At 31.1% G+C, this 19,333-nt stretch overlaps 2 protein-coding genes across 4 annotated transcripts; both read left to right on the forward strand.

Annotated features, from left to right (window-relative positions):
* The first annotated feature begins 2,079 nt into the window (after positions 1 to 2,079).
* On the forward strand, positions 2,080 to 12,746 carry LOC8262645 (glutathione S-transferase zeta class). 3 transcript variants are annotated; one of them, XM_048372186.1, is made up of 11 exons: positions 2,080 to 2,271; positions 2,422 to 2,506; positions 2,596 to 2,652; positions 2,757 to 2,842; positions 2,939 to 3,010; positions 3,095 to 3,148; positions 3,233 to 3,308; positions 4,039 to 4,100; positions 4,815 to 4,874; positions 5,034 to 5,170; positions 12,462 to 12,746. In XM_048372186.1, exons 1-10 carry the CDS (start codon positions 2,269 to 2,271, stop codon positions 5,142 to 5,144), a joined length of 666 nt encoding a protein of 221 aa, XP_048228143.1. In that variant the 5' UTR covers positions 2,080 to 2,268; the 3' UTR covers positions 5,145 to 5,170; positions 12,462 to 12,746. The 3 variants fall into 3 exon arrangements, with proteins under 3 accessions (XP_048228143.1, XP_048228144.1, XP_048228142.1); XM_048372187.1 differs by having other exon boundaries at positions 12,469 to 12,746; XM_048372185.1 differs by lacking the exon at positions 12,462 to 12,746 and having other exon boundaries at positions 5,034 to 5,374.
* A 1,514-nt stretch (positions 12,747 to 14,260) lies between these two features.
* On the forward strand, positions 14,261 to 18,715 carry LOC8262644 (transcription initiation factor IIF subunit alpha). Its single transcript, XM_002519341.4, has 9 exons — positions 14,261 to 14,791; positions 14,865 to 15,023; positions 15,170 to 15,315; positions 15,574 to 15,944; positions 16,261 to 16,376; positions 16,951 to 17,082; positions 17,366 to 17,578; positions 17,684 to 17,884; positions 18,395 to 18,715. Exons 1-9 carry the CDS (start codon positions 14,618 to 14,620, stop codon positions 18,482 to 18,484), a joined length of 1,602 nt encoding a protein of 533 aa, XP_002519387.1. The 5' UTR covers positions 14,261 to 14,617; the 3' UTR covers positions 18,485 to 18,715.
* Positions 18,716 to 19,333: the final 618 nt, after the last annotated feature.

Raw genomic sequence — 19,333 nt, forward strand, 5'->3', positions numbered from 1 at the left:
AGATCTCAATTTTCTTTTCATCTTTCATATCTAATTTTAATTCTTTTAAAGAGAAAAATATTGTCATTTTGATTTTCTTAAAATTTATTGGGTTTCATTTTTTGTAAAAATATATATATATATATATATATATATATATGTGTGTGTGTGTATTAAATTTTCTAATTTTTAAAATATATTTATAGTTTCATTATAAACTTTAAATATCTCAAATAATGATAATGACTTAATATATTTTAGATATTTAAATTTAATTAAAATATTAAAAATAAAAGATTTAATTTTATAATTTTTTAAAATAAAAATAGTTCATAATAAAAGTGTTTATTATATTTTACTTTATTGAAATAAAATATAATTATTATATAATACTTTAAATTGAATTAATATGCTTTTACAACATTCACAAATCTTAATCTCCTAATATATTCAATTATTTATTACTAACTATAAAAATAATCGATATAAACTCTATAAGTCATAAATCTATTTCAAAATAAATTTATCTTAAAACTAGAAATATTTATGGTACTAAATTTAAAATATATATAATTTTATTTTTTAAATTATAACGAGTCAAATAATTAATATTCATGTGCAACACACGTAAGTACAAAAACTAATCATTCATAAAATAAATTTCATTAATCCATCCTTCGAGATATTTAACATTAAATAATTTTTTTTTCTTTTCTATCTAATTTATTGATTTAAAAGAAAATGTGGTGGTGCAGCATAATTTTTCTAAAACAATATGAAATATTTATATTTCACAAGAGGAAAAATTATTAATAAATATATTTAATGCAGAAAATTAAAAGAACTGTTAATGTATTTCAACTTGTATCAATAAAGAAGTCTTATATCCTGTACTATGGATGATATTCTAATGTGGTTCAGCCAGGTACACATGCATTATAATTTTAACGCGTATTTATATATATATATATTAATTTTTGATATTTAAATTTTTTTGACATGTATAATTAATTTTTTATACATAAAATATTTATTTTGACATGTGTACTTACTTTTGATACATGAGATTTAAATTTATATGTAATTTTATAGTTTTTCTATTAATTTATTGATTTATAAGTTACATTTCTAATTAGACACTAATTCTAATTCTAAAAAATAATATATTAATTATATTTTAATACTATATCAACTAATAAATAATTTTCTAAGATAATAATACTAATTTTATCCTAAGAAATAACTTATTAATTATATTTTAATATTATATTAACTAATAAATTAGTTTTATAAGTAGATAATAATTCTAATTTTAGAAAATAATATTTTAAATAATATTTTTAATATTATATTTAATAATACATCAATTCTTTATTTATATAATAGATTTCTAATTTAAAAAAATAGTAATTTCAATATATTGATATGTTAGTTTATATAATATTAAAATTAATTAATAAATAATTTTTAAAATAATTTTATATTATTGTATCAATAATATTTTTAAATTTTTAAAAAATTATAGACATTTACAAATAGTTAGTTTGCTATTATTTTTTAGAATTTTATAAATTAGTATTAAATATTAAAAAACTTATTAAATCTATTAATTTAATTTTATAGTTAAAATAATAACAACAGTCATACAATGTATGGATAGATGACTAGTGTCATTAAATCAGTACCAAATGTTCATTAAACATGTACTAAGCAATCATTATTTAAACATTAAAAGATCATATTATTTATTAAAAGATATTTATACCACAATATAAATATTTTCAGAATAACTTTAATTTAATTTTTTTATCAATTGTAAAAACAATTTATATTATATATATTTATCTATTTAAATAAATTAATAAATATCCATTAACAAATTAACAAATATTATATTTATAAATAATAAATTTATAAAACTGTTTTAATATCTATCATAAAAATTAAATTCGCATTTTATAGGGAGAATCCAACATTTTATTATAAAAAGAATTATACATCTCTCTAGAAAAAATATATTAATTTATTTATTAAAATTAATTAAATATAAAATAAAGAAAAAAATCGTTGGTAAAGAAAATTAAAAATTTCACAGTAAAACCTTAACGGAGGATAAGAGAAATGAGAGGCGGCCGCCGGTGGCGGTGCCAAAGAACTTATTAGACAACTTCGAGATGCTCATTTTGTCTTTTCTGTTATATTAGTATTTACATTTTACATACAAAATAATAACACTTCGTTCCAGCATTCAGAAATTTGGTTTTTTTTTTTCTTTCCCTGAGTTCATCAATGGTAAATTTTTTCAATTCTTATATCTCTTTCTCCATTTTCTTTCTTTCTGTCTATCTTTTTTTCTTTAATTTGTTTAAATATAAATATGTTCGAATTTTGGATTGGAACTGATTCAAAAGAATTTAAATTGGTGAAAAAAATAATAATTAGTCGAGTGTTGAAGGAAAGCTGAAGCTCTATTCCTATTGGAGAAGCTCCTGCTCCTGTCGTGTCCGTATTGCACTCAATCTCAAAGGTAATTATCCTTTTTCTTCTTTCTTTGTTCTTAATTTGAAATCATCTGTTTTTCTTTTTTTGAGTATTCAGTTCCATTAATTTTTGCAGGTATCAGTTACCAATATATACCCGTTAACTTGGTCAAGGGGGAACAATTCACTCCTGGTACTCTCTTTTTCATTTCTAATTCTTTAGTTTTAATTTTCCAATTAATCAATTTCTTGCATCGATTTTAGCTTGAAATTTTTATTAATTTCTTCTTTGGGTAGAGTTCTTGAAGCTTAATCCTATTGGCTATGTTCCTGTGCTTGTTGATGGAGATATTGTTATTTCCGATTCTTTTGCTATCTTGATGGTCAGTTTCTGCCCTTCTCTTTTTCTTTTGCTTTATTCAAATTTATGGGTTTTTTTTTTTCTTATGGGATTCAATTTGGTGATGTCTTATTTATAGTATCTTGAAGATAAGTATCCTCAGCATCCGTTGTTGCCTTCTGATCTTCAGAAAAAAGCCATCAGTATTCAGGTTCCTTCCCACTTTCCAATTCCTCTCTCACCTGTTATTTATCTTTTGTGTTTGAGAGAGTTACTTATCATATCTCTATATTAGGCTGCAAATATTGTTTCCTCAAGCATACAACCTCTTCAGAATCTAGCTGTCCTAGTAAGTATCTATTTCTGATTGTTATTATTACGTTGCTTTGCATTTTATTTTTCTTTTATCTCATCCATATCTTTCTTCTTCTAGAAATTTATAGAGGAAAAAGTTGGTCCTGATCAGAAAGTTCCTTGGGTTCAATTTCATATTGAAAAAGGCTTTACAGGTAATCTCCTCTAACCTACCACTTACTTCTCATTTACTCCAACCAACTTTTATTTAGTTGAGTTGTTTATGGTGAAATCTTACTCATTAGCAGAAATTTCTTTATAATTTAAAGGTTGCCTTAGGCTGTTTTGCTTCCAGTTATCTTAGAGAAAAGCCCTAGCTTACTACTAGTTAGCTTATGAACTTAACTATAAATATCAGAATCTAACTATTATAGCCATATCCGACTGTTAATTGGTTTACTTTCATTTAGTGGTCATATGATCAATAACAACTATATAGTACATACAAAACAGAAGATGAAAGTCCCAAAATAGTTCTTTGTAAGAAGCCTTGATTGTATTGTCACATTAGCCAACAGTTACAGATTCATCATTGATGGACCCTGTTCAGAACACTGTGTTATAAGGTGAACCTGGAAACAATTCTAGGAAAGGTTGAATGATAAAAAATAATCTGATTTGACAGCGAAATGAACATGAAAATATTTTACCTAGTATCTTTTAACTGCTTCAGTTATAAAGACGTTAACTAGAAGCTCAGGGCAGGTGCACACTTTGTAGGTTAATCCATTTTCGATCCTATTTAACATTTGAGTGCAATAGAAAAAGGAATGAATACTTCACTTTAGATACAAGTCAATGAGCAGGCTCCAGTTTTATTTATTTATGATTGTTTATGCTTTCTTTTTGGGAGTTGGGCTTGACCGCTACATGCATCTGTCTCAGCTCTTGAGAAGCTGCTGAAAGACCATGCTGGAAAATATGCTACGGGAGATGAAGTTTCTCTGGTTTGTCTTTTCTTCTTTATTTTATTTGTTCTCCGTATTTTTCCAATATAAGGTATGCAAGTCTATCTGCAGGCACTTTCACGAAAGTGGATTTGAAAGGTTTAACCGATGTACAATAATTTTGTGGAACAGTTTTAGAAATCCAACACCCATTTGCTTTTGTGAGCGAATTAAATATTTACTTGTTAAGGTCATCATGTTGTCTCTTTCAATAGACAAGAAAATGCATGTCTTTATATGCAAGATTATGAATGCAAAAGTTAAATTTTCCTTCTAAATCATTTGTTTGATTACCGCATGTGCTCCTCATTTCTTTATGAGATGTTCCTGTAATCCATTAAACATGCGAGTCCACTAATGGCCATACTTAGCTAAACAGCAAGAACAAGAATCTGTTTCTTTATTACCTGTTATGTTGTAGAAGTGATGTTGGCAAAATTATGAGGCTTCTGGCACCAAATGCAACAAGTTGTACAAACTGGACCTTATTGTTTAGGACCATAATCCCAACATGATTTTTGGTCCCAGAAAAATAGATTGAATATCTAAGATGAAATTATGGTTGTTGGAGCAATAGAATCTAGGTGTATAGAAACAATGAATATTTAAGTTGCATTATGGCACAATAAATAGAAACTTTACTTCCAGAAATAAAGAATAATTTATATCAAATTGTTTGATCATATGACTTGTGATTGCTGTGTTGCCTTGCAGGCAGATGTGTTTCTAGAACCGCAGATTCATGCAGCAATTAATAGGTTTGATGTTGACATGGTAGTATTCTTTGCCTGACTTCTTATTAAATCACCTTACAGTGACCTTTTAACTCTATTTGGTTCTCTTAGTTTGTGTACTACTATTCGGTTCTCTTACTTAATTCTCATTCTGAGAATTATGGTAACAAGTTTCTTCCATCCTTGATTGTTTGTGCAGAACAAGTTCCCTCTTCTGCTGAGGTTGCACGAGGCATACAATGAGCTACCAGCTTTTCAGAATGGTATGCCAGATAAGCAGCCAGATGCCCCTTCATCCAGCTCCAGTTAAACCAATAATAGGTGCTGGAAGTAAAGGTACAAGAAACAAAGCCGAGTATACATAGTTTATTTTCCGTTTCCTGTTATGACAATATGACAATGTGACTGCCACAATAATGATTAATCAGGTTAGAGGAAGGAAATGATCATGTCTGTATTCGTATGCCATATGTTTTGATAGTTCTTGAGATTGTTAATGATATAATGGCACTTCAATCAATTCTATTATTTTCGATGCAATAAGTGTTTAAAAAGAAAAAGTTCTCTGTTTTTCCTTTTCTCTAGAAGGCAATATAAATGTTTATTTATTATAATAGTCTATCCACACAATAAAAAGGCTATATTGTTGAAAAATTGGAAAATGAGATTATACGATAATGTGTCTAAATTAGTATTTACAAGTGTACGAACCGAATGATAATACGGGCAAGTCCACCATGAGGTCGATCTCACAAGAAATTGTAGGGCATATATTATAAAAACCAACTATCACATAAAATACTAAAAATAAATTTAAACACTTTAAGCCAGTGTTTTGAGAATGATCTTAAGGTTTATAAAAGAAATTAAATAACTAGAAAATAAATATGCAACTAGAATAATTATAATAAAAAAGTATTTGGTGTAGCTTATATTTAGTAATCCCTTTTATTTTTTTTTAAGTCCAAATCTAATAAATGAGATGGTAACGTGCCTTTTTCCTAGATCACTCAAGCTAACGATGTAACCTATGTTGCTTCTACTACCGTTTCATCCCGAGTTAACATGCAATCACAATAACAATGATGTAGAAAATGATATATATATATATGAATAGTAATTAAATAAATAATTTAAATCTTAAATTATTTAATCAGAATTGCTATGTAAAATTTAGCATGACATATGTATAGCAGATATATGACTTTAAAACTTTCAAATATATTATTTAATTCATATGCTCATATTGAGAAAAATTTGAGTGTGACCTATATATATGAAAATATAATTTATCCCTAAGAAATTCACTTAATTAATTTTTTTGAAAATCAAACTAATTAGATATAGAAAATAAATCCCTTTATTTTTATCTAGTATTGAGATTCTATTTTAAACCATTCCAATTCAATTACTCAAAATAAAACTAAATTAAATTAAATAAAAACTCGTTACTAGTTATTACTAATATTATTATTATTATTAAAAGAAAATTTCGGGTATTACAATTTTAATATTTTGTAATAGTTTTTAGGTCTTTTTTCTTTCGCAATTTAGTTGTAGGTCATGTTGTAATAATTAAATTTATTTTTTACTTTTATTCTATCGATTTTGTTTATTGTATGATTATCAAATATGTATTTATGTGCTTGATTAATTAAAAGGGCCACATAGACTTAGGGTTAAAATTGGATCAAACATGAATATTATAGTCTGACAGGCTAATCTACATTAACTAGGCATAAAATTCCTAAAATCTAAGTAGACTTAGCGGGCCTTGAAATGCTTTAGTTATGACTGGGCTTCATTAGAATTATGATCATAATGCACAGGTCTTACCATAATAAGTATCCATTAAGTTTAAGGGCTCGAAATTAAAAGCATAATATATAATTGGCTAAACTAAGTGGGCTACATAATTAACTAGTAAACTACGCTAATAACTCCAATATAGGCTGGGCTTGAATAAAATAGTAGTAACTAGACTAACAACTCTAATACGGGCTGGACTTGAATAAAATGGGCTAGACTTAGATGAATTATATGTGTTATTTGATTTGCTTGTGTATAAATTTCTTGCATTTATAGGGAATAATATGTTAAATAATAAAATTAAAGACTAATATATACAAATAGGGAAGTTGGCTTCCGGATCCATCTCTAGATTTTATGGCGTAAGTTTCCTTATGGAATCTGAGAAACGCCACTCATTAGTAAAAGCGTTTTGGTGATTATCTAGGTGGTGATTTTCATCTCCGCGCTAGCCTCAGTGACTAGTTAGCGTGTTCTCGAGTAGGTTGAAAAGTCTTACAGTGCCGTAGTCGCTAAAGACACGTGTGCGTGCCCAAAACCGCCGCCTATAGTGGTCGATTCCTTCTAGTGGCAAATCTTTCATCCGAAAAGTGATCATCCTAGTGGTTTTGTCAATTACCGTTTTGATCATTTCCTCAAGGGTTATTGTCGTGCTTATAATGATACTAGACAAGGCTTGAATCATAGCCTTCCTATGATCTTATGAGTGCATCAACAACTCCCTAATATTAGTCATCTTCTTATTCTTCTTTAACCTCCTAATAGCCTTTTATCCTCTTCCTCTGATCCTTTCTCGGCCTGTTTCAATTCTTGTGCCCTCTTGTCACTACTCTTGGCTTTTGACCCAATCTGCTTATTAGAGTCACTGTCTCCCCAAATGTCTTTGGCACTGTTGTCTTGGACTTTACATTCATCCCTAGAACTATACCAATATGTTGATGGCCATGACCAACTTTTTTTCTCTTTATTTCCACACTTCTAGGATACAAGTTTCGCCAACCACTTGCTCTTTGCTATCTTATCCCTAACCACACAGCACAATGCTTTTAATTCGAATGTTAGTTGAAAAAGGCCTTGAATAGCATAGTTGAAATCGAACTTGTCGAAAGGTTGCCCCAACAGGTCTTCACACTCATCCACTACTAAATTTTGGGAAAGTTGCCCTATTTGCCATTCCTCGCAATCTATTAAGTCTCTAGACCTCATGCCTCAAACGATTGTACTGCTCCGTTATAAGCCTAAAGGTTTGGTGACACTTATAATATTGGCCATTGTAAGGGTTCATATCACTTCTCGATGCTAGGGGTCTAAGCTTCCTACTCTATACTAAGTGATGAAACACTATGGATAATTATGCCCCAAGCTCAATGAAACACTATGGATAATTGTGCCCTAAGCTCGGTGAAGGTTTTTTGTGGGCTTTTAGGCTCAAGTTTTGTTTTTTTCTTTTCGGATTCAAGCTTAGATATGTCTTGGAAGGAATTCATGACCTCTTCTTTACTGAAGTCACGTTTGATCATGGAAACCTAGTTTGGGGGGTGGCAAGTTATTATAGTTTGGTAGTAGGTTTCTTTTAGTATTGGGCTGGTCAAGGTCGGTTAGCTTTTCGTTATCGATTAGGTCTTGGATTTCGGGTTTCAAGCAAATACAATTATTAGTGTGGTGTCTAGGTGCTTGGTGGAATTTGTAGTAGGTGTTCGACTTGCATCCAGCTGCATTACAGTTTGTTTTTGAAGGTAGTGGGTTGGAGAATGCCATTTTGCACCAACCTTTCGAAGATCTTCGAGACAGGCTGCTTAAAATTGGAGAACCTCATCGGTTGCTGGACAACATTCACATCAAAAGTTATGCTCTCTCTAGCTGAGTAATTCGTCTTTCCACTAGTTCGGGCATTCTTCCTCTTATCATTCTCAATCTTTTCGACCTAAAGCCCGTCATTATACAAGTCCATCAATGTCTTTGGTTTCATCATCTGAAGCCTCTCAACTTAAGCTAGAAGAACATTTCGAACCACCATACAAACTTGGTCCTTTTCAAAAGACTTATTCTTCATCAACCAAGCTGTATCCTCCACTTGGTTATGAAATTAGAGAATGACTCATTTGGATTTTTCTTAGTGGACTCAAGATCTATAATTGAAACTTCGAGATGAGTATTATAGTGATATTGCTTAAAAAAAACTTGCACAAATCTCGTCACTCAGCTTTAGCAGATCTTTCTAAGCCATGATACCAGTTCACGATGGGTCCTTCTAAGGACAGTACAAATAACTTAACAATTTAGGTCTTACTCAGTTGAGTAATTCCCATGACAACAACATATTGTTTCAGGTGGATCTTCGAATCATTAGTCCTATTGAACTTGTTCATCTCGGGCATTTTGAACTTGATAATGCCGCTTATCTTCATCAATCAGGACCAACTCGTCAAAGTCATAGGTTGGCTCCAAACCCTTGATTTCAAGCGTCCCTTGCATCTTATCAAGCCACTAAAGCTACTCACAGCCTCATTAGTAGTAAGACCAGTCTCTTTCTTAGCCTGGTCTAGTAGAAACTCATAAAATTTTTAAATGTTTTAGGGCACTCCCCTTCTAGCAGGGTCATCATCATTAGTAACAACAATAACTATAGCAAATGTAATGGCAATGGCAATTTCAATGGCGATAGTAGTTGGATCAACTATAGCAAGGGGATTAGCCACTACAAAGGCGACTAGAACAGCTGATGGGGCTTGGATTACAACCATTCCTGCCAAAAGTTGTTGGAGCTCTTTCTGAATCACATCCCTCAGATCATCGATAATAACGTTCTTGAAGATGTCGACATCTCGCTCGTTAGCTCATTCGTCAGCCATTTCAGTCGTATCTTCAGTCTCAGTCACAAAAGGTTGACCTATTAGTCTTTTGAGATATTCCAATATGGACCAGATCTTCCGTGAAATCAGTACCCTCTCCAGCCTACCACTCTCTTGTCTCTTCCAATCTAAAAAAGAATCTATATGGCTTCAAAACAGAGAGTTAGAGTGATGTATGAGTGCATGGTATGCATGATGCATGTGTAACGCATAAGATTAAGGGTTAGCAGTCACAATTAAAGAGTATATGATTATCCTTTTGACCTTATTACTCTTATACGGTTCAAGATAAGTCTCTCTTTCCTAAGATTTTGGGTTGGGCTTATTATCAATAGGGAATAATAAGTACCGACACGCATGCCAATTTCTCTCAAAGCAATTTAAAACAGACAAGGTGATATTTTCAAATGTAAGAATAGCCTACATGTTTTAGGTCTAAAGCCTTACATCACATGTTTTGGGCGAAGGCCTTCCAAAATGTGGGCTTTCATTCTTATAAGGGAAAATATCTCAAAATTGCAAGCAATTGGGTACCTAGGGGAGATTTCTACTGTCATTACCATGGGTTGAGTCTTGGATAAGGATAAAAGCTTCCATAAGTAAAATATCCTTCCTTTGCTTGTCTCCCCACTCAAGGATCCATGCGTTGAAGGAAATTTAGTGTTGTAATTCCAAGGTTCGAGTGGAGCCAAAGTACTACTAATTGACATCATCAGGGCTATAGGGACCAAAGTGCATAATGTGTGAAAATGGTGTAGTAATGCAAGAATAGACTATTAAATGATAAAATTAAAAGTAAGAATATACTGGAATTAACTTCTCTTATCCCCAACGGAGTCGCCACTATGGGCGACAGTTTCGGGCTCGCAACTAAGTGTCTCTAGCAACTACAGTATTGCAAGGCTTTTCAACCTATTGAAAACACACTAGCTACTTATTTAAACTAGAGCAAAGAAAGGGATTCGCCACCCAGATAATTCTATGGGACACTTTTACTAACTAAGTGGCGTACCATATTCCATAAAGAAGCTTCGTCACGTCTATAGATGGATCCAGAAGCCAACTTCTTTATTTGTGTATCCCTACTTTTTATTTTATTAATTAATAACCTATTGCCTATAAATATAGCATAATAATTCTACACATCAAGTATTATACCATATAAGATTCACCTAAGTCTAGTTCATTTTAGGTTAAGCCTAATTCCTCATTTTATATGATCAGCCTAAATTAACTATTCAATTATGTACAAATAGGCCAACCTAGTCTAGCCCAATTACTAATTGTACTTTGATTACCAAGTATTTATCCTAAGTAAGCTGCAATTTACATGCTAAGGCCCAATTCAGTTTTCCTATTCTAAATAAGTCAACTAATTAATTAGACACAAACAAACTCATTAAGTCTAAATGAATTTTATGCTTTAGGCCCAATTTACCATTCTATCTAATAAGCTACAAGTTACATGCCAAAGCCAATTATAAGCCTTTAGGTCTAGATGTCTAATTTTATTATCAATCACATTGTCGACATTTGTCCATCCATTTACAGAAACATAAAGCAAAATAAATATAAAATAAAGAAAAGCGATAAAGCTAAATTATTACAATCTTTCCTACAACTAATTAACTTTAAAAATAACAAAAAATGATTAAAATTAGAAAAAAATAACAAGAGTTTTCGAAATCAGCAAAAAGGAAACAAATTGGATGAATAGCTGATTTGGTCATATCACAAAGCCGATCAGCTCTATGTACAACTGTTCAGTTGTGCATAGAGCCGATTGGCTCTAAGGCTCTCCCATATGCCAAAATTGAAAATTTTAATACTCTACCTCCAAAAACACCCGAGGTACATACATGAAAACACGTGAAAAATAGTTAGAACATGCATAATACATGTAAATAGGCCTTTTTATGATAAAAAAGATCAAGTTGATGAGAGGCGAGGCTTATAATAAATAAATATTTTTATTATGGCAAATTCTAAAACATGCAATTTTAAATAATTTCAATCAAATATGAGATTACTATCAATGATAAGGCAAATCTAACATGTTAATCAATTTTTATGATTATTATATTCAAAATTCAAGAAAAAAATTAGTTATCCGTTTCAAAATTCAGGAAACATAAACATGGTGTAAACATAAAAATTCATGCAAAACCTTAATCTTAAACACATGAAATAGAAAAAAAAAACATTAAAAGACAATTACATAAAACTCTAGCATGTTTCTAATAATAAAGAAATCAGAAAAAAGAAGAAAGATTATGATATGAGTATTTTGAAATCCTTAGATTGTCACTACATTATGCAGATCCTCAAGTCTCAAATATTGAGGATGAGATTGAATCAAAGATTGTGTAGGAATCCATAGTATTTTTTTGTCTATGTATTTGATTTTTGGGAATTTATGTGTATTGCCTCTATAAACTTACTGTCGTTTTGCTAATAATTGCCAACCCCCAAGCGTAGGATTTCCTTTTTCTATTTATAAAGAAGGATGGAGGAAACCCTATAAGCATGGATATACGTTCTTTAGTTGTTTGATAATTATTAATAATTAAAAATAATATTTTCAGGCTTATCAAAAGTATTAAACAATAAATATTGATAAATATCAAATAAATCATGAAAAATATTAAAAATTTAAATAATTATCAATAAAACATTATAGAAGACATAATAATTCCCTCGATATCTAGATCCGAAAAAATGAATGCTGACAATTTGATCAAATGCCACCAAATGATGTGTTCTTGTTGTTTAGTCAGGTTTTAGTAATTTGTGCCCAGATACATAAACTGATTGTAGATGAAAAAGGTTTGGCATTTCTTGGAGAGATAGGCCAATGCTCATCCTTAAGGTTTAGATAAAATATTTATGTTATGTTGTGCTGCATATGAGTTTCATTTACTATCTTAAAAATCTTATGAATTTTATTCCCACTTTTCTACAACAAGCATGCAGCTCAGCTGTTATCACTAGCCAGCATTGTGGCAAAAATGAATGGCCGGGACAACATTTGTAAGTAACTTTTGTATTAATAAAATGAGTAGCTCTCTTTTATTGAGTGATTACACCACTAAAATATGCTTGTTGTCGCAGTTATATAAACTTTTTTATATTCTATAGCGTTGTACAAGAGGATTTTAAGGAAGTTAGTGTATTATTGTATTTGGATGCCAAGTCTTAAGCAAAGGTTCTTCAAGAAGAGCAGGAAAAATATAAGGCGTGATTATTTTGAATGTTTGGAAAGTATCAACTCTATATTTTGACCAAGATGGATTACCGCATATAGCATGCCCAATTTGATAAGATTTAGTGTAGGGCATTACTTTAATAATTGGGTTGAGGAAGACAGAGATGAGTTGGAATTCTAAGCAGATGCATACAGAAATGGATGTAAATGATAACAAATCCTTGTGCCTTTCGATCCAATCTAGTTTTAGGATTACACAACTCATCCTAATGAGAAAAAGAATAGTATGAATAAAATGTAAGTTGAAGAAATTAAACTAGATTTATCTACAGAATTTCTTTAACTATTTCAGCTCAAATACTATATACAAATTTTTATATTAGTTAGAGTTGAACATATGTTCTCTTCCCTTTCTCTCATCTTTCTTTTGCATTTTTATCATGTAGATTATGAAGTAAGCATTAATTAAACAACAAAAAATATATTTTTGTTTGTCTACTTTTTCTCTTTCAATCTTACACCAATTAAGATTTATTGATTATTTTAGAAAAATGAGCTATAAAATCCCACCTTAAAAAAAATACCATAAATATGGCCTAAAAAAAAAAAACAAAGCATGCTACCATGACAAATAAGAGATCTTAGATCATAATATGGTACCTGAAAAGAAATTTGTCGATGCGTGAACTTGTGGAAGAAAAATAGTTCTTTTAATATAAGATATCCACAATTTTCTTTCCTTACCTTTCCAGCCTTCAATTATAATGAAAACCCACTATTTATGCTTTCTCATTATCTTCTTCAAACTGTCAAATTGATGTCATTCCTTAATTTAGGTTATTTTTCTAATTTTTTATCCTTTTAATTTCTCAATAATAATAATGAATGTTATTAGTTGTTTCAAAAAAAATGAAGAAAAAACCACATTCTAGACGGTTCTTTTAATTTGAAATAAGAAGAAGATGACGACCATGCAACTTTACTCTTTTGCCCTTCCTCCTTTAAATGTATATTGTATTACAATAAATATCTTTACTTCCTCTTATACAATACACACACAAATCCTAATATCATAAAAAGTACTTTCTAATTGATCCGCTGCATAATTATTGAAGTAGTCGGCCAACAGACATCATCTTTAAAATAATAGAGAACTTTTTATAAAAATACCTTAAATTAATAAAAAAAATATTATTTTTTATTGTGTAAATTTTTAAAAATATATAATTTTTTAATTTTTTTAAAATTACATTATAATTATTTTTAATTACTTTGCAGGTTTTTTTAATTATTTTCAGTTATTTTATCCATACACACACAAAGAAAAATAAAAAAATATCTAAACTATAATTTTTAAAAAATAAAAAAAAAGTTGCATTTTTAGTATTTTAGCACATTTAAAAATCAAAAAAATTATAAATTTTATATTATATATTATATATTTTTAAAATAATAACTACTTTAGGCTACTAAATTCTTCATGTAAAATCCCTCCGTACGAACCAACCAGTAATCTAGTCTTTTTAAATTAACCTTTCAATTAAGCCTTTGACAAGAGCAATCCGCCGCTAAATTTAAATTAATTTTCTTTTAAAAAGGCATGTGTGGTTTATGTGCCGCGAATCAAAAGACGCCAACGGCGGCACACGCATAGACAGATCATTAAAATCTTTCCCCGGTTGCATATGTATATAGCAGCGATCGTCGTCGTCTATTTCTTTTCTTTTTTTCTTTCTTTTTTGTTTTTCCTGCTTCTTCATGCTAGTTTTAGCGCTAGTCTTTGTCCTTCGTCAAGCACCAGCCTCTCTTTTTTTAAAAAAAATAAATTTGTCTAAATTGTTACCCATAATCAATTAGGTTTAGGGTTTTTGAGACAATTAAAGTAAAAAAATAAATAAATAAATAAATAAAAGAGAAATGGCGACTATGGATCTGATGCTGAAAGGGTCATGTAGTGGATGTGGATCAACCACCGACTTATACGGAAGCAACTGCAAGCACATGACATTGTGCTTGTCTTGTGGCAAAACCATGGCTGAAAATCATGCTAAATGCTTTGATTGTGGTGCTACTGTCTCTCGCTTGATTCGGGTCAGCCTCCCTCTCCCTTTTTCTGCTCTCAATTTGCATGTCTATTTCTTTTAATTTTTTTTGGTTTTGTTAGGAATATAATGTTAGAGCAAGTTCTAGCAGCGACAAGAACTACTTTATTGGTAGGTTTGTTACGGGTCTACCGAGTTTTTCTAAGAAAAAAAATGCTGAGAACAAATGGTCTCTTCAAAAAGAAGGTCTTCAAGGACGTCAACTTACTGATGCCTTGCGGGTACCTTTTACTTACTGTACTCAGTGCTGTTCTATTTCTTTCCCTTTGGTAAAGATTATTTGGCTTGGACTACAGAATCACTCAACTAATCAAAATCTGAATGTCACTGCATTCTACTTACTGCTATTTGTAATTGCATTTTATAGGAGAAATACAAGAACAGACCTTGGCTCCTGGAGGATGAAACAGGCCAGTTTCAGTACCAAGGTCATCTCGAAGGTTCACAATCAGCAACTTACTACCTATTGATCTTGCAGGGGAAAGAGTTTGTTGCTATTCCTGCTTCTTCTTGGTACTCTCCATGCTTCTTTTATTCGGGCTATATGCTCTTCCCTCTTGTAAATACTGCGCAGAATACTTTTCGACTTGGCGTCCCATTTTACCTACCTACTTGTTTGTTTTATTCTGGAAATGATTGTCCTACAAGGACATAGATTTTTTTTTTTTTCATTTAAAATTGTCTACTCACCCATTTGCAAGATAATTTGATGATGTAATGTTAACTGTCTTTTTAGAATTGAAGTTGTAAATTGCTTGACATGTTTCATAGGTATAATTTTAATAAAGTTGCTCAGTATAAGCAACTCACTTTGGAGGAAGCGGAAGAGAAGATGAGGAACAGGAGAAAGACTGCAGATGGATATGAGAGATGGATGATGAAAGCTGCCAATAATGGACCCGCTGCATTTGGTGAAGTGGAGAAGCTTGATGATAAGGACAGTGGAGCAGCTAGTGGAAGGGGACGTAAAAAGGCAGCTGGTGACGATGAAGAAGGTAATGTATCTGACAGAGGAGACGAAGATGAGGAAGAGGAGGCAGCAAGGAAGAATAGACTTGGACTCAACAAGCGTGGTGGTGATGATGATGAGGAAGGTCCAAGGGGAGGAGATCACGATATTGATGATGATGATATTGAGAAGGGTGAGCATTTCTCTTCAGTATGATGTCCTAATGCTTTTTTATTTTAGGAGTTTGAATCTACAAATAACTACTGATTTCTTATGCATTCTTATATTGATCCTGCTTATGTGCTCAAGGGGTGGCATTCTCTTCTTTTTGGTGTACATGGAAAAGGTTTTGCAATCATCTTTCCTGGTTCAATAAGCTTGACAGATGCTGACACTGATGAAACTTCTTTTTCTTTTTTTTTTTAAAAAAAAAAATTGTATAAAGTGTAATCTTTAATTTAGTTTTTCAAGTGATTTTCACTTTAGAAATGTATATTTGTTGATTTTAGGTGATGATTGGGAGCATGAAGAAATTTTCACCGATGATGATGAAGCTGTTGGTAATGATCGTGAAGAGCGGGAAGATTTGGCCCCAGAGGTTCCTGCTCCTCCAGAAATCAAGCAGGTTTGTATTTGTTTTTGCAAGTTATTAATGTCTGCCATTTTTCACTTTTGTATCTGAAGACATTTATCAACTGGTTCCAAAACTTAGGAGTTAAATTGAAACTTAACATTTGGGTGTCAATTGGTTTCAATATTCAGAAGTATTTATAGTGCATTTTGCTTTCTTTGATGAAAAGTAAAGGCCTATGTATCAATTATATCCCAAATTAGGATTTTATTAAAGTTGATTTTAAAAATGATATTTTGTAACTAATCAGAGTTGGGCTGAGAAAGGGTGGGGTGGAAAGAAATAACAAAAAAAATTAATATTAATATTTTTCTTCGGTTAGATTAATAATATTCTTTTTCAAAATCTTTACTTATAGGATAAGATTGCAACTATTTCCAAATTAGGATTCAACAATTAAAAGGAGCACGATCTAATTGATCATTAATCCACTAATAGAAAGAAACTGTAAGTTTCAAGGGCCTGTTTATTGTGAACTAAAGGAGTATTTTGCACGGAATATCAAAATCCTGGTCCTTCGACTGTAAATCGTATTGTTTGATGAATCAGCATGGTTTACGTTTTGCAGGACGAAGATGATGAAGATGAAGAAAATGAGGAAGGTGGATTGAGCAAATCTGGGAAAGAGTTGAAGAAGCTCCTTGGTAGAGCTGGTGGATTGAATGATTCAGATGCAGAAGATGACGATGACGATGATGATGTAAGTTTCTATGATGCTAATTTTTTTTTTTATCCTGCTGAGAATGTTTGGAATGACTGTGATTGATGTTTCATTTTCTGCTTTAATGCTTTTCTTCTACTTCAATCTGGGATTGTAAAGTGAACTTTCTGTGAGACTCCAGCAACTTTTTTGTGTTTCGAGACATGTAGAATAATATTTTTTGCTTGAATTTATTAAATATTTTAAGGCTGGTATCCCATTTTTTATTTCACTTTAAACTTGTTTTCTTCCATTCCTGTGGCTTCTCTCTCTGATTGTCCAGATGGATGAAGATGTCAGTATTTCTCCTGTACTGGCTCCAAAGCAGACACCTAAGGAGGAACCTGCTGACAACAGTCCTGCAAAACCAATGACTTCTGCATCTTCTAAGGGAACCCCTTCTACTTCCAAGTCAGCAAAGGGAAAAAGAAAATTAAACAGTGATGAAGCAAAACAAACTAATGTTGCACCTCAGAAGAAGGTGAAGACAGAAAATGTACGGTGTTACTTTTGATGAACCTGCTTTATGTATATTCAAGTACTAATCAAGCATCAAAACTTCTTAAATAACCAATCTCTTTGAAATTATTGTCCTTATCAGGAATTAAAACCTACTGTAAAAGAAGAAAGTGCACCTACTAGTAAAAGTAGTGCAACTCCTAAAGCGGCGCCACCATCAGCAAAAACAGGGTCCACGTCACCTGTCACTGAAGAAGAGATTAGGGCAGTTTTGCTGCAAAATGGGCCAGTAACTACACAGGATCTTGTTGCTAGGTTTAAATCAAGACTAAAAAGCTCTGAGGTATGCTATTTCTTGCATATCAGTTTGTGCACAGGTGCTTCAGTCACTTGATCATCATTCATTGAATTTGTTTGTGGTATTGTTGCAGAAGTATATTCAAAACTCTGTTTTCGTTGATGTGCCGGTTTTCATTTACTGATTGGCCTCAGATTTAAATGATAAATTTCTGTTATTTTTTTTCCCTTGATGTTGCTACATCTGATCATTTTTAGAATTCTCTGTAAGGCTGTATATTCTTAAATTACAAACTTGTGCATATTAGAGAGACAAAGGGCTCACCTGGCGCCCAAAGAATTCGGTAGCCAGTGCAGGGTAGGGCGCATACATATTATTGCAGTAGAATGTCTCTGGTCTTGAATGTTGAGTTTCAGAATGATGTAAAATAATGATAAATGCTCTGGATTGAACCCTTACCCTGAATAGTAGACATATGCTTTTCTTGAACCAATGCTGTGAAGGTGTCAAAAATGCTGAAAGGATTTAGTTGTATCCCTCTTCTGATTGGTGCAGGATAAGAAGGCTTTTGCAGATATCCTGAGGAGAATTTCCAAGATTCAGAAAACCAGTGGATCTAGCTATGTTGTCTTAAGAGATAAATGATGATACCTTTTTTTTTTTTATTTCTTTTGCATCTATCTTATCTTATGAAACTGGAAAGTGTATATGCTTCTCACTCCCAGAACACACAATACTGATCTGTGTGTGAGCTGGGGTGCGTGTTGTGGCTTTTTGCTGTGCCAATTTGACAAGGAAATCCGGTGCTGTAAATTTTCTTAGCTACAAATTCAGAGATGTTTTGCCTTTGTTGGTATTTATTTCTTTTCATGGTCATTGTATGTTTTTCTTTCTTTGTTATTCCAAAACTTAAGTAAGAAGTTTTAAGATCCCAAAGGAAACAGACTTCTGGAAAGAATTGCTAAATCTATTATTATTTCTTTCAAATGAAGAAAAGGATTATAATAAAAAATGTGCCTCTGTGAAATGTTAATGTTACCCCAAAAGCAATTTAAGAAAAATTGAAGAAGAAAAGACAGATAATTGAATGGTCCCTTTGTTCTGCTTTTTTCTTTTTCCTGTTTTTTGATTCTTAATTGTTTTTTTTAAATTAAAAAGTTATATTTTTATAAATAGTTTTGAAAAGTAAATTTAGTAAAAAGAGACATATATAGTAGATTTTTAGTAAAAAAGACATATATATTAGGTTTTCTAAAATTAAAAATCTAAATATTTTAAACTCACTAAATAAAAAAAGGGAAAATAGTACCATAAAAAATGTCTAATTCAAAATTCTTTGTCTAATGTGATTATAATCCGGTACAATAAAATCCTATCAAAGCTAATATAAATAAACAAATTAATTACAAAACTTGTCTTATTAGCTCGTCAATTTGCTTATAAATTAGTTTGCAAGGTTTAGTATAAATAATTTATGTTTTTATATTTTTACTT

Source organism: Ricinus communis, chromosome 3 (assembly GCF_019578655.1).
Source record: "Ricinus communis isolate WT05 ecotype wild-type chromosome 3, ASM1957865v1, whole genome shotgun sequence".
In the NCBI taxonomy this organism is placed as follows: Eukaryota; Viridiplantae; Streptophyta; class Magnoliopsida; order Malpighiales; family Euphorbiaceae; genus Ricinus; species Ricinus communis.

Coding starts and splice junctions, on each gene's coding strand:
- LOC8262645 (XM_048372186.1), top strand. Junction 2,653..2,756: donor GGGGGAACAATTCACTCCTG/GTACTCTCTTTT, acceptor TTCTTTGGGTAG/AGTTCTTGAAGCTTAATCCT. Junction 3,309..4,038: donor TATTGAAAAAGGCTTTACAG/GTAATCTCCTCT, acceptor CATCTGTCTCAG/CTCTTGAGAAGCTGCTGAAA.
- LOC8262644 (XM_002519341.4), top strand. CDS start 14,618: ATGGCGACTATGGATCTGATGCTGAAAGGGTCATGTAGTGGATGTGGA. Junction 14,792..14,864: donor CTGTCTCTCGCTTGATTCGG/GTCAGCCTCCCT, acceptor TGGTTTTGTTAG/GAATATAATGTTAGAGCAAG. Junction 17,083..17,365: donor ATGACGATGACGATGATGAT/GTAAGTTTCTAT, acceptor CTGATTGTCCAG/ATGGATGAAGATGTCAGTAT.